The sequence below is a fragment of the Hyperolius riggenbachi genome, chromosome 9 (genome assembly GCF_040937935.1).
Source record: "Hyperolius riggenbachi isolate aHypRig1 chromosome 9, aHypRig1.pri, whole genome shotgun sequence".
Taxonomy (NCBI): Eukaryota; Metazoa; Chordata; class Amphibia; order Anura; family Hyperoliidae; genus Hyperolius; species Hyperolius riggenbachi.
The window spans coordinates 71,193,087-71,205,542 of NC_090654.1; the positions used below are offsets into that span (position 1 = coordinate 71,193,087).

The 12,456-nt window shown below is 46.4% G+C and overlaps 1 protein-coding gene across 1 annotated transcript; it reads left to right on the forward strand.

Annotated features, from left to right (window-relative positions):
* The first annotated feature begins 1,514 nt into the window (after positions 1 to 1,514).
* On the forward strand, positions 1,515 to 12,233 carry TMEM115 (transmembrane protein 115). Its single transcript, XM_068253004.1, has 2 exons — positions 1,515 to 3,592; positions 11,366 to 12,233. Exons 1-2 carry the CDS (start codon positions 2,748 to 2,750, stop codon positions 11,544 to 11,546), a joined length of 1,026 nt encoding a protein of 341 aa, XP_068109105.1. The 5' UTR covers positions 1,515 to 2,747; the 3' UTR covers positions 11,547 to 12,233.
* Positions 12,234 to 12,456: the final 223 nt, after the last annotated feature.

The following is a 12,456-nucleotide window of genomic DNA, read 5'->3' on the forward strand; positions in this document are numbered from 1 at the left end:
TGTGTCCCAGCAGGCAGCGGAGGTGAAAAAAGGATCGAGGCGCCAGCCTTCGGCTGTGGTGTGTGGGATGCGGGTCTGGGATAAAATTGTCCCTCCCTCCGAATGTGCCCCCCTGTATGGAGAGATAAGAGCGCAGCAGAGCTGGCAGTCTTACCATTCCTCCTCGTACCGGGCATCTCTTGCTTCCATCTACTTCCTGTGACGTCACAGGAAGCGGAGAAGAGCCAGAGATGCCCGGTACGCGAGGAGGAATGGTAAGACTGCCCGCTCCGCTGCGCTCTTATCTCTCCATACAGGGGGCCACTGGGGGGCACATTCGGAGGGAGGGAGGGGCAATTTTATCCCAGACCTGCATCCCACACACCACAGCCGCCGGCTGGCGCCTTGATCCTTTTTTTCACCTCCACACCCATGGGCACCCTCACCCTCCATTTTTTAAATAAATAACTGCAGACTTATATATATATATATATATATATATATATATATAATGATTGACTAGGGGTGTGTCAGGGGTGTGGCTTACGTGTCACGGTTTCTCATCTCAAAAAGTTGGGAGGTATGCACCTCTCACAACCTCAGATCAGCAAGTTCTATAAACTTGGTCACTCCCAGAGTGCACCTCAAAAAATCTGGAGATAGAGCCTTTTGTCATGCTGCCCCTACTCTTTGGAACTCCCTGCCACACCCAGTAAAAACAGCACCATCCCTGGAGCTATTCAAATCCAGACTGAAAAGCCACCTGTTTAGCCTGGCATTTCCGGACTTATAAAATTCTTCCTCTGTACCACGATGGTCTGAGCCATGCTTATGCGCTTTGAGTCCTACAGGAGAAAAGCGCTTTACAAATGTTATTTGTTGTTGTGTGATTAGCTTCTAATGGTAACAATGGTTAATTTGCATATATTCAGCAGTGATGCACTGGGAGACATCTCAAGCTCACTCCAACCTGAATTATTGCAAATTCTTTGTTTTAAGAAAGCAAACTTTTGTTTTTGTTAGCATTTTAATAAGGGGGCTTTTAGGACCATTGTTGCCCCTTAAACACCCCAACGAGTTCTGGTTCACCACGAGCTAGCTGGTTAGTCTGTACCTCTCTGTGTATGCTGAGGATGCTGCAGATAAGGCGCAAGAAATAACAACACGGTGTGAGCATTTGTATAAATCTGGTTTAAGTATTGGACTGAGAATTGATGGCTGGCTGTGAAGTCACTGAAAACAGTGAACTAACTGTAGGTGTGGCTAGACAATATTGACACTGACAGGACTGGGCATTAAATATCCGCCCACGTTACTGACGTCTGAAAGTGGCGTGTACGCACTGAGTTCATCTGAAGCCAACTTTCTCTTCTCCACTAACCGGCATGCAGTGCGGGATACAGGGCGCATGCGGTCTTCGCGTCCTTGAGGTCGCTGAAGTTGTCTTCCAATCCCAGCGTGCAGCGCGTATTTTACACTTTGCGCACGCGCACTAGACTTATGAAGCGCTGTCCGGGGCTCCACCTCCCGGCGTGCTCTGCGGAAAGGGCGGAGCGCATGCGCGGAACGGTGTTTGCGCGGCGCTGCTGGTGACGTTGTCGGGCAGAAAGGATTGGCCTTTCCGGGAGAGACGAGGCCTGAGGGGTCTGGGGTGTTCCGGAAATTCCTAAGCTGCCCCTTGGCCCTCTTGCACGGCAGTGACAGCGCGCTGTACCCTTCCTGAGGAGTGAGGAAGCCAAGTGACCCGGAAACAGCTGTGTCAAAGTGGGTTACCCGGAAGAGCCAGGAGCCCCTCAGCTAGCAGTGTCCAGCTCTGGGGATCTTCTTGGGGCTCATCCAGCGGTATCAGGGGGCCTCCTGAGTATGTAAAGAAAGACTGCCACATTTTCAGGGGACCCAAAAGATCCTCAGGAAGCAACAAAGCCCACCAGGAGGGACTACAGCAAAACCAGGAGTATATACAACAGTTCTACAGACCACAAAGCGTACGTAGAACAGGACCAAATCCCCCTAGGATTATACAGAAGAGTACTGGGGATCTCCAAGAGTATAAACAACCATACCAAGGGCCCCTAAGTGTGCGTACATCACTACCAGCGTCCCTCAGGACACTGCAAATAGTACCAGAAGACCCTTGGGGTATAAACAACTGAACCAGGGCCACTGCAACAATAACAGAGCTTCCAGCACTATATCCTGTCGTTCCAGAATCTCCACAAGAGACCCAGTTTCCCACAAAGGATCAGAGACCCAACTTAGGAGTACACAGAACAGTGTCAGAGCACCCAGTAGTATGTACAATACTACCAGGCAACCTATAAAGAGTATACAAAACAGTGCCAGAGTATCTCCAGAAACGTATCGGGGCTACTGAAGATTCTTAAATCAGACATCTGTTATCTGACACCCTGTCTCACAGGGCTGTACATCTAGTAGTGCAGGGGCCAAATAACAGTATTGGGGTGAACAGTATTCATACTAATGTATGTAAATTGGGTGATACGGAGAAACCATCAGGCTTCATTGTTGCCTTAGTTGTCAAATGTGCCAGAGCGAAGCCAGTCCACAGTTTTCAATGTCCTTCCGGAGTGGTTCTAGGAGTGTGAGAAGATCACACTGCCTTCATTTTCTCATTGTGGGATTTAATGCTTAGTAATTATTACTTCTCAGGAGTCAGTGCTGCTATTGACTAGACTAGAAGTCTGCACCTTGGTATCCACACACAGGGATTAACTTTTGGTTAGCTCACCCCTCCCCACTTAGCTGCTATGATGTTACGCTCTCTCCCCGCTAACCGCGTTGTTGCGGTTGTGTCTGGCAGCAGTGTCCTTGTGAAGTGCCTCTGGGGCTCAGTACTGCTCCTTTATCTTCTCTCCATCTGGCTGGACACGGCACATTATTTGGCAGTTACTCCGGGCCTCCTTATGCCACCCAACCTCTGGCTGTGGAGCCTCTTCACACATGGACTGGTAGAACTGCATATCTGGGACGTTTTGGCAAATCTTCTTTTAACTTTGGGGGCAGGTCGGCAACTGGAACCACTCTGGGGTGCCCCAGAACTCCTTCTGTTTTATGGAGTTGTGAGTGTTTCAGTGGGTGTCCTGAGCTCACTTTGGTTCTTGGTAGCCTATGCAGCTTCCTCTGATCTTCACTTCCTCTTTTCTGCGCAAGTCCACGGTTTTCCAGCCTTTGCCGGAGCTGTTTTGGTGGCACATAAACAGACGATTGGTGACGGACTGGTGGATTCCCAGCGATGGGTCCGGCTTCTTCCGCAGCTGGCCCTGCTAGGTGTCACCGTGCTGACGGTAGCAGGTTTGATTCCCAGCCCAATGTTGGTGGGCTACAGCCTTGGAATGGTGTCCGGTTGGGTGTATCTGCGATTCTATCAAAGACACAGCCGTGGTCGGGGAGATATGTCAGACCACTTCTCTTTTGCCAGTTTCTTCCCTGGTCCTCTCCAGCCAGCTGCTGCTCTCTTGGGCAACCTGTTGCACATCTCCCTAGTGAAACTACGACTGTGTCCACGAGCTGTCAAGAGATACGATGTTGGGGCACCTTCATCCATCACCATCAGCTTGCCAGGAACTGACCCACAAGATGCAGAAAGACGAAGGTATGTATTGATTTTAAGGCACGCCTTATGTACCGGTGATCTCTAAGAAATTATACAAATTATAGTTTTTCATCGCCTGAGCTGTTCATGATCATCTTGGCCATAGATTTACCATCATTATGGTTGTCCTATTGTGATGGTCAAGTAGATGCTATTAATTCTGGCCTATATGTAAGGTTTATGAAGCTTGGAATTTGGCCAATTAAAATTGTAAGGAAGTGCATCTGACAGCCAATTCTAAGCTGCATAAAATTTACATGTAAACTGGAATAATTAGCATCTCAGTAACAGTCTCTAGTGGCCTACTCTGTTGTTGTCAATCCATTAAAATGAGTCTCAACTGACTGGTATTAGTATTCATATAGTATTGACATATTCTGCAACACTTAAAGTGTACCTGTAGGGGGAAAAGCGCCCCAAATAGGTACTTGCCTAAATAGAGGGAAGCCTCTGGATAATCCAGAGATCATTTAGGTGTGATAATTAGTGATAAAGTTATTGGCAGATGAATGGGAGGACCGCTGAAATGTTAAAATTGTTTGCATACATAAGGGGACAACAACCCTGAAGGATGAAGTGGATAAGGTAAATCTGAAGTGAAGCTGCAAAAAAAAGTTAGATACCTATGTAGAGAGAAGGCTCTGGATCCCATAGAGCTTTCCCGGTCGTTTCTCCGTGCCCTTGTTCCTTTGCTGTCTCCCAATTGATGTTATTCGACCAGCTGGTCAAATACGCCACCGCTACTCTTTGTGAAGGCTTTGAATATACTTGCATCCCCAAGTACTTTTGAAGATGAGCAGGTCCATGAGTCTGGGCTCACGTATGCGCAGCACAGATGCGCTCGTCATGGAGGCACTTGCGTCCCAAACACTGGTGCATTCGTACTGCGAATGCCTTCTGAGGTATACCAAAGGTGCGGAATTTCATTGGGGGACAACAGTGAACCGAGGACACAGTGAGAGGACCAGGAAGGCGCTACGGGCTCCAGAGGTGAGTATCAAACTTTTTTTTTTTTCCAGCATTGCTTCAGAAATGCCTCAACCTCTTCAGGACCGTAGGCTTATATACCCCTAGTGGCCAGGCTATTTTTTACAATTTAGGCCACTGCAGCTTTAAGGGCTCGCTGCAGGGCCGTACAACTCAGCACACAAGTGATTTCCTCCCCCCCCCCTTTTCTGCCCACCAACAGAGCTTTCTGTTGGTGGGCTTTCATTGCTGCAGGGATGTTTGTTTAATTTTGTTATTTATTTACAATTTTTTTTTAATTTTGCTTTTTTTATTTTATTTATTTCATGTTATCCCCACCCTCCCTCTCCCCGCTAGCCAATGACAGCAATCGGCTGTCATACGCATTAGCCTATGACAGCCGATCGCTCTTGTGCCTCCAGAAGGGACAGCGGAGTGACACGGCTGTCCCCAGTACAGCCCTGCCTTAGATCGCAGCGCTGTACATTGTAAATAGACACCGTCTAACAGTCTCCTAGTGGCGATTGTCGCTGGGAGACTGATGACGGAGCTGATATGTGCCCGAGATCTCCTGCAAAACGCGCCCCCAGGACTTGGCGCCAATCGGCGTTAGGCGGTCCTGGGGGAGCCACCGTGTTCACGCCCATTGACGTGATGGGGTCGTTAGAAGGTTAAAGGAGTACTGTAAGGGGGAAAAGAGTTGAACTTACCTGGGGCTTCTAACAGTCCCCCGCAGACATCCATTGCTGCGCAACCACTCACCGATGCTCCGGTACCCACTGCCGGTTCACTTCTGGAATTTGCAACTTTAAAGTCTGCAAATGCGCGGTCACGTCCTCGCTCCTGCCGACGTCACTGGAAGCGCAATGCGCACTCTTTGGGGGACCGTTAGAAGCCCCAGGTAAGTTCAACTTTTTTCACCCTATCCCCCTACAGTGCTCCTTTAAGTTGTCGCCGTCTTTAGAAACGGTTTTGTGTGACAATTGCGTGTATTCATAGGTTTTAAAGTAGTCCTGAAGCAACATGCAAATGAAAAATGTGATGTTTACCTAGGCAGTAGGAAGCCTGTGTTTCAAGGTCCCTATTGCCATGTTCACAGTAGAAAGTTGCGTTGTGTTCTCTGTATGACAGGAACACAAGGAATGAAAAAGTTGTACCACACGTTATGGCTGCGTTGCGGCGCATACAGCGAAGTATACAGTCAATGAATAGTGGGGTCCATGCATGCCCTGTAGAACGAACTGCTTGTGCATGGAGTAAAAAAAAGTGCATTAGCAACTGTTTTATCGGGTATAGGCGGACTTTGCTTGAGCATACCCAGTGCAGTTGCACTCATCCACACCCAGAAGCGAGCTCTGAAGACACTTGGGGGCCCTGAAACAGAGGCTTCCCACTGCTTAGATGAATACGTTTAGAGCAGTGATGGCTAACCCTGGCACTCCAGCTGTGGCGGAACTACAAGTCCCACGAGGCATTGCAATACTCTGACAGCTCTAAGTAAAACTCGGGGAGGCCGAGGCATGATGGGATTTGTAGTTTTGCCACAGCTGGAGTGCCAAGGTTAGCCATCACTGGTTTAGAGGGTCCACACGGCGATGTGGAAAGCCTCTGGACTGTAGTGTACGACTTTTTATTTTCTGTATCACTTCAAGTGTAGTGTAGGGAAAAAAGGTGCACTTGGGGGTACTTACCACAGGAGGAGGAAGCCTCTGGATCCTAATGAGGCTTCCCTCATCGTCCTTAGCCATCCAGGTCCAGTGTTGGCTCTCTCAACAATATTTACAAATGCCAGCAGCTCTCCGCTTGGGCTCTAGCAGAAATAGCCGAGCATGATCGGGTCTACTCTACAGCGCAGTTGCAGACAGCTGGTGCCTGCATGGTAGAGCGGGGGGTCCCAGTGCTGGATCCTTTCTGGTGAGGAGGACAGGGCAACCCTCTTTAGGATCCAGAGGTGAGGTAAGTACCCCCTAAGTGCACTGTTTTCCCCTTCAGGTACACTTTAAGTCTCAGCATCCCCTGCATGCTGCTGATTTTTTTTTTTTTTTTTTTTATTATTACTTCCAAGGACTGCTTTACTCTAAAGCAAAACTGTATTTTTTTTTTTTATGTGAACACCTGACATGTATGAAACTTTTTGAATTTTTCAGTGTTTTCCATAACGAGCTGTCTGGTCATTCCTGTGTAGTAAGAAAATGCATAAATATTATTCTCAATATTTAGTTATATGGCATCTAAAACAAATCTTTGTAGTATGTACGTTAAGAACTGCAGTAAAGAACTGATAAAAGAAGTTACAAAGGACAGATATATACACCTGAGATTCTGTAAACTCATCCCAAAAGTTAGCCAAGCGTTATATAACCTTAACTTTGACATTTCCAAGTTGCAGCTTGGCCATTACCTCTGTGCTTCACTAGGAAAGGCAGGTGACTCTGACTCATCTAGAGATGTGTGTAATGCACTGGATTATGGGATACAGAGGGTGGTGTCTGCCATCTGAACAGCATTGACATACTCTACATCCAGCATTGAAATTGGCCCCCTGCTCATACTACAAATATTTTTTACGTTGCTGGCCCTTATTCAATTCACTTTTTCTCATGAGTTTTCTCCTAGATTTTTTTTTTTTAATCTTCTGTTTAAAGCGGAATATAACCCTGCATTTCAACTTTGCTCTAAAACATTATTTACAGCATATTATATGCAAAAAGCATTTTTTTTACTAGACCAGCATTGGAAGGGTTAAAGGGAACCTTAACTGGCGAGCAAAAAAAAAATTCACTTACCTGGGGGCTTTCCCAAGCCTCCCGCAGCCGTCCGGTGCCCGCGCCGGTCCTTCGGTGCCCTCCGGTCTCCCTCCGCCGCTAAGTTTCGTTTTCGGACGACTGCCAGTCGTCCTCGGGCCTCTTCCGCACTCCTCGTCGTAAACTGCAGTAAAGCGCGTCCGCATGACGCCGAACGCGTCATGTGCATGACGCCAAACGCGTCATGCGGCGCGCTTTACTGCAGTTTACGACGAGGAATGCGGAAGTGGCCCGAGGACGACTGGCAGTCGTCCGAAAACGAAACTTAGCGGCGGAGGGAGACCGGAGGGCACCGAAGGACCGGCGCGGGCACCGGACGGCTGCGGGAGGCTTGGGAAAGCCCCCAGGTAAGTGAATTTTTTTTTGCTCGCCAGTTAAGGTTCCCTTTAAACACAGAGGTTTTAAGTTCTGTGCAGACGTTCAGATAGTTACATTCTATTTAGTTATATGTATATATTTAGAAATGTTACACACTCTTTGGCTGTCCTCCAACTCCTTCTCAGTGAGAGAGATGAGTCACAATAAACACTTAGATACATTCATGTAAACAAAAAGTATCTAACTCAAGTTCGGATGCGTCTGCAGAAATCTCTAGGGACTTTAAAGCCCTGTGTAACCCTTCCAATGCTGGTCTAGAAAAAAAAAATGCTGGTTGCATATAATATACTGTAAATAATGGTTTAGAGCAAAGTTGAAATGCAGGGTTATATTCCGCTTTAAAATAACTTTTCAGCACTTTGCAATTGGAAAATAAACAAAAAGTAGGTGAAAAAGGGCTGTCTGTCTGTTCTGATTTTCTTGCTTGTTGGTGTCTTAAAAGGCATTTTATGATCAAATGTAAAACCATCACAAGAAAAAGTGAATTTACTTAGGACCTCAGTCTTTAAAATGTTTTGACCTGTAAGCATCATGCCATACTATGCGCATGCAAGCATTATCCAGTTTAAACTGCCTAGAGTTGGTTGTGCTTCTGGTTATTTCAGTCCTGAGTTGACCATAAAGTTTCAGTAGCAGCTATAGGTGTTCAAAATCACTCAGTTAAAAGCAGCAGTGAAACTATTTTTGTTCAGGATTTTTCTTTTCTTCAGTTCTGCACATTTAACAACCAATCAAATATGTGTATTGGGTAAAATAAAGCTGTTTTCTCATAACAAAGTATTATTGGTAACTTTAAACATTCACTGGAATGTGAATTAGTCACAGTTTTGAAGACAGCAACTTCTAATGCTGGGAATACACCATACGTTTTTTCCGCTTGATAAATGGGTTTGATAGATAATTTCCAACATGTCCGATATTCCTTTCGATCGTTTTTTTTTTGTCATAGAAGTGAATGGAAAAAGATAAGAAAAATGAGCGGAAGATAAGCAAATAGAGCGCAGAATCGAGCGGAAAAAAATGATCGGATGGAAAATAGAGTGGAAAAACGTATCGTGTACCCAGCATTACAGCTATCAAGATGAGAAGTGAATAAAGACAGAGTATTGTGTAAAGAATGTACTGATCAGAGTAATTGGTTAGCAGGCCAAACGGGCTTCTGTGTGTTTAATATAGTGCGTGCTGAAACTATTTCTTGACTAGACTGGGTAGATCTTAAAGCTAGGTGCACACACTAGTGAGTGCAGAAAGATCTATCATGTAAATATCGTTCGAAGATTAGAGGTGTGTCCAACTCTCCTTCTCCATGAGGTAGGGGCTGGCGACTCTGGAACCTAAAGAGGCTTCCCTCGTTGTCCTCTGCAGGCAGTGCTGGGACTCCCGAAAAGAGCTTGTTGACAACTGGTGCAGGTGCACTAACACCATCTCGCTCGACTTTCTTTGGAAAAAGCCAGGGTAGATTGGGCTCTATTTGCACTAGAGCCCGAGTGGGCCAGTGCTTGTATACATGCCAGGGCTGTGGAGTCAGTCGGAGCAATTTTAGGTACCTGGAGTCGGAGACGGTGGTTTCAGTAAACTGAGGAGTCGGAGTCAGATGATTTTTGAACCAAATCCATAGATTTTGTAAAGATTAGACTAAGGAGTCGGAGCAATTTGGGGTACCTAGAGTTGGAGTTGGTAGTTTCATAAAATGAGGAGTCGGATGATTTTTGTACCGACTCCACAGCCCTGATACATGCACAGGGAGGCCACACTTCAGGTGTCTCAGCGCTGGAACGGGCTGACGTACAAGGATGGGGGAAGCCTCTTAAGACCATAGAGGGGTCCCCCTCCCAAGGTAAGTTTCTAATTGTGGCCCTTCGTAAAACCTCACAGTTTTGCTTTCAATTTGAAGAGCGTCTCCTGGCTTAAGGGGGTACACGGCCTACTCCCTGGATTCTGATGTTGCATAATGCTGTTGTGATGGGTGCTGGGACCCCTTTGCAAATGTTTTGAATTAATAAGATGATTGCAGTCTGACCCTTTGAGACGAGAATATAAAACATTTTCACAATATTCTAATGGTCTGGGATTTAGATTTTCAGGTCTTCTTCATAAGCTGTAAGCCATAATCCTCAAGATTATAACAAATGCTTGAAATTTCTCGCTTTGCATTTAATAAGTCTATTTCATATATTTCACTTGAAATACTGAAATAAATGGACTTTAGCACAATATTCTAGTTTTTCGAGTTTCACCTATAAAAGGTGGCTGCTACAGCTGTAACTGCTTTAACCACTTAACATCCTACCTACAGTATATTCACGTCATTGTAAGTGGCTCCTGAAAGCCACACTCATTAAAGTGAGTTCACTTTAATGAGCACAGTGCTCGTGCTAGCACGCGGCTTGGCTCATTAACCCCCTCCCCCTAACTACACTAATTAGTGATGCCCTCCCGGGGGTCCGATTCTCCCTACACCCCTCCCCCCCGCTCGATCCCCTGTAATGGAGGAATTAGCATGTAAACATACCTCACCTCATTCCTACGCGATCAGACTCCCCTCCGTGCATTACCGCTGCCTGTTTCACTATGCCGAACGGATCAAGTGCCAACATCAAGCCGGGGCCCGGTCCTTTCAGCATAGTGACAAAGGCAGTGATAATGCACACGGAGGGGAGTTTGATCGCGCTGGAACGAGGCAAAGTGAGCTGTTTACATGCTAATACTCCATGTTGCCTGATCGCAGCATGGAGGGGATGGGGGCATAATAGCTATCTGGCTATCTAAGGGGGTAGGATACATTATGCACCTGGCTATCTATGGGGAGGGGTAAAGGGGCACACCTGGCTATCTATGGGGGACGACGACAAAGGGACACATCTGGCTATGGGGAGTGAAGGAATACAGCGGCGCACCTGGCTATCTATGGGGGGGTCAAAGGGGCACATATATATCTTTTTTACTGGGGGCGGGGCTAATAAGGGGCACATCTGGCTATGGAATAGAGGGTACATCTGGTTACCTATTGGAGGGGGAGGACAAAGTGTCACACCTAGCTATCAATGGGGGTGGGAGGACAAAGGGACAAATCTGGGATTTTTATGGGGAGGGCTAATAACTGGCTATGGGGGGGGGGGGATAAAGGGGCACACCTGGCTATCTATGGGGGCAAAGGGGAATAAAGGGGCACATCTTGTTAACTACAAGGGTGGGAGCTAATAAATGGGCTTAGCGTAGATATGTATGCCATGAGGGTATATAACTTATTTTGCCGAATACGGTTTGTAATTGCTGATAAAGTACAATGCAAAAAAATTGAAAAAATACACCTTTATTTACAAAAATTATATTGTCGCCATACATTGTACTAGGAAGATAATTGAAATGATTAAATAAACAGGACACGGGCAAATAAAATATGTGGGCTTGATCTACAGTAATACTTTTTATTTTCAAACTGTAAGCCCTGAAAACTGAGAAATGACTTTTTTCATTTTTTTTGATAAGTACTGATAACATTATTGGCTAATGAATGGGAGACCTGTGAAATGTAGAAAATTGCTTGGGACCTGGTTAAATACAGACTTTACTGGAAAAGACATGCTCATTTTCTTTTTTCTCTCTCTCTGTTCTTGCCCAACAGACAGCTGGCGCTGAAAGCTTTGAATGAACGTTTGAAACGTGTAGAAGACCAGACATCTTGGCCAAACATGGAGGAGGAGGAAGAGGAGGATGAGACCACGCAGGAGATTTCATTTAGCAGCAGTGGTCAACCACACACTCCACCCACTCAGGAGACTACCTTGGCCACGCCCTCAGTGTAACCAGCCAATGAGCACTGTCTTGCTGTTGGCCAATCTTGACCCGCCACGCTCTTTGTGGCAGGTGACACCCGCTGATCTGTGTCATGCTGGGACTGGAGGAGCTGCACCGTGTAAACACTACAGAGAATCTACCCGCAGTCTTCTTTCACCCCTTAACAGCTGTCAGCACGGCAGATCAGCATAAAATGGGCCCACTGGAAGGTCGCGCAAAATATTGAATGCCATCTGTCTGCAAGCTCTGCTCAGCAAGTGTGCACTCTCTCCCTGCTTCACTTCACTTTAGCCAAGCTCCTTCCACGTGATCTACAGACAGCGCCCTCTAGCTGTGTAGCCACTTCACTCCACCCCCTTACCACACAGAAAAGTGACAGCAGGCCCTCGTCCTACAAAGATAATCTAAAAGTCAAACAGTTGCGTGGAGAGAAGTGACTTTTTTTGTAGGAGATTTTTCCTATGGCACTAGGAAAGCCCCCAGCTTTTTCTCCTTGTTAACGGGACAGTACAGGAGCTGTGCAGTAGGCAAGACAGAGTGATTCTGTGATTTGCTGCTCTGCATGGCAGCTTTAGGGAAACAAGGGGGTTTGGAGAGAATCAGATTTTTCTTTTAGAAGATGGGGATGGTTTTCCTCTCCGGGGGATGTAAATGTTCATATTTTTCTGTCTGGATTAAACCTTTTTTGGAAATTGGCTGGATTGTGTTATAGACTAAAATTATGCAGAAATTCAAAGTACTAGTTAAGGTGGCCATTCATTAGGCGAGTTGGCGGCCGATCAACTATCCGATTCCACTGTTATAATAGGATCGGATGGAAATCGGTGCCGGCAAGAGCACGCCCAATTGATGATGCGGCCAATTTCGGGCCACAGTTGGTCGCATGTATTGATCAGACATGCAGCAAGATGTAGGGGT

Bases quoted from the DNA above. Each gene is read 5' to 3' on its own strand.
- TMEM115 (XM_068253004.1), top strand. From the start codon at position 2,748: ATGATGTTACGCTCTCTCCCCGCTAACCGCGTTGTTGCGGTTGTGTCT. The intron at 3,593-11,365 runs GTATGTATTGAT...CTTGCCCAACAG, and splicing joins CAAGATGCAGAAAGACGAAG to ACAGCTGGCGCTGAAAGCTT.